Source organism: Atta cephalotes, assembly GCF_000143395.1.
Source record: "Atta cephalotes unplaced genomic scaffold scaffold00193, whole genome shotgun sequence".
Classification (NCBI taxonomy): domain Eukaryota; kingdom Metazoa; phylum Arthropoda; class Insecta; order Hymenoptera; family Formicidae; genus Atta; species Atta cephalotes.
This window is the reverse complement of record NW_012130257.1, coordinates 1,604-3,828: the sequence shown is the minus strand read 5'-3', so window position 1 is coordinate 3,828 and position 2,225 is coordinate 1,604. Positions and strand designations below refer to the sequence as shown.

The 2,225-nt window shown below is 36.3% G+C and overlaps 1 protein-coding gene across 1 annotated transcript; it reads right to left on the bottom strand.

Annotated features, from left to right (window-relative positions):
• Positions 1–252: 252 nt before the first annotated feature.
• Positions 253–1,655, bottom strand: LOC105625171 (longitudinals lacking protein, isoforms A/B/D/L-like). Its single transcript, XM_012206512.1, has 2 exons — positions 1,592–1,655; positions 253–557 (listed from the first exon to the last, which is right to left on the bottom strand). The coding sequence occupies exons 1-2, from the start codon at positions 1,653–1,655 to the stop codon at positions 253–255; spliced, it is 369 nt and encodes a 122-aa protein (XP_012061902.1).
• Between the last annotated feature and the right edge of the window lie 570 nt (positions 1,656–2,225).

Here is a 2,225-nt window from a genome sequence, read left to right as displayed (position 1 = left end):
TCAATATTGATGACATCAATTACATCGCCAACAGGCAAAAATTGCTAAACGAAAATAAATGTATAACAATAAATAGCAATTAATAGATTGACACATATGACATAAACGACTACGTAAAATAAATAAAGCATACTGATAAAACAACAAATCAATGAATGATCGTTCATTTGATTGATATCACAATTGCTTCGAGACTTCTTGCTTTATGGATGATCTTATAAAAGGAAGGAAGGCTTGCAAAATTTGTATCATTCATCTTAGCTGATGATCCTGTTTCGTGCTCATATCGAGAACGTAGACATTTTCGTTGGGATGTATCCTGCGAATATGGGACCTCACATTTGACGAGTGTTTCGTACGATAAGAACAGTATGGACAGTTAAATCTCGGCAACTGGCCACACTGGAACTTGAGATGATTATACAAATTGTTCTTGCGCGTGAACGCGTTGCCGCACTTGTGGCAGGGGTAATTCCTGTTTTGCTGTACTCCATCAAGATTGTAGACACATTGATTGGAATGCGCGTGAAATCGTTGCATGGCGACCGGTCGAATCTCTGGGAACAGAAAATTTCACAACGTAACTCGGGGCGAAAACTCAAACTTAAACAATCTCGCGGGTTCCCGCATCGAAAAAAAATTAATATGCAGCAAAATGTGTTCAGCGCGGATGCACAACGTTTCGCGATCCATTTCTTCTTAGGTCATCCTTAGGATATGTCGAATAACAGATCTTAATTAACAGATCTAAATATAGAGATCTGTTACTTGTACAAAATCAATAAAATAAAAAAAGTAGGCTTTTTATTTTTTAGCCATTAATTTATTAATTTTTTTGATAAACTCTACTATATAAGACTATTGACTATGCCACACATAAAAGGATATAGTGAAGTTCTAAATGTGAAGTTCTGTGTGAAAGCGTTATTTATTAGTATATTACAATATTTTAGTCAGGCTTACACAAAAAAACATAAAAGACATAAAATATTCAAAAAATGCCATGTTAGTTAGAAATTCAATTTCTCATTATTACATATATAAAGTTTCATTCTCTTCAAATAAATTTTTCTATGTTTCGTGTTCTATATACACAACATAAATTCTTTTTATGACATTTTATGTAAAAAATTATCATTATAAAAAGAGAGAGATGATAAAACAATGCAGTCAATTAGAAAGAAATTGTATAAATGAAACATTAACAAACACTTTGCCAAATTATCTAAAATATTTTCACGTGTGTATAATAAATATACTCTTTATATTTTTAAACTAAAACTCTGAACGTTTCATTATAATCGCGTACAAAATACACAACAAACAAAAAGAAATAAATATATAATTAGGCGCAGTGTAAAGAAGAAAAACAGTACCATCCAATCATTCGGAAATACATTTTAAAAGATGTATTTTATAAGAGCAACGTCAGGCGTCGTCGCATAGACGACTTAAATAAATAACAAACACATCGACGATAAATGGACTTCAGGCTTGAAAAGATTTAAAAGAATTGCGGAATATCAGTCTTGTGTATATCCACTACGTAGACCCTGTTGCCAGGATGTATACGGCGTACGTGGGCACGCACGTTTGACGGATGCTTCGTCCTGTAGGCGCAGTAGGGACAATTGTACCTCGGCGGTTGACCACATTCAATCCTCCAGTGATACTGAAGATTATGCTTCATGCTGAACACGCTGTTGCAATTGCCACAGGGAAACGATTTCGCGTTTTGTTCGCGTGATGAGGTGATGCTCTTGTTCGTGACCAACCGATTATAGTCTTTCCGCCACGTGCGTGTCGACACCGACTCGGATGCTGCAAAAAAAAAACACAGAACGTCTTCGTCATCCAGAGCCCGTGATGGTTATAGCTAAATCACTAGTTTGCCTTTATATCCATTTCAATCGTCGAGAGAAAAAGAAAGAAAGAAAGAAAGAAAGATAGTGAGATAGAGAGGGACTGGCAGCAGTCTTCTCGAGTGCTCGTAAACGATCAACAAAATAAACGTTAAATCTCTTGTTAGATCACTATCGTGCGATAAGTATCCAACGCACTCGTTTCGCCACATTAACGACACAGACAGAACATGGGTCTTCCACCGAGAGGAAGAATACATCACGAGGAAGGCAATACTTTCAAAACTACCGTGACTCGATTGAAGACGATGTCTTTTATTCTGAAGAAAGTCCACGTCGCTGCACTGACAAGTCGTTCACGAG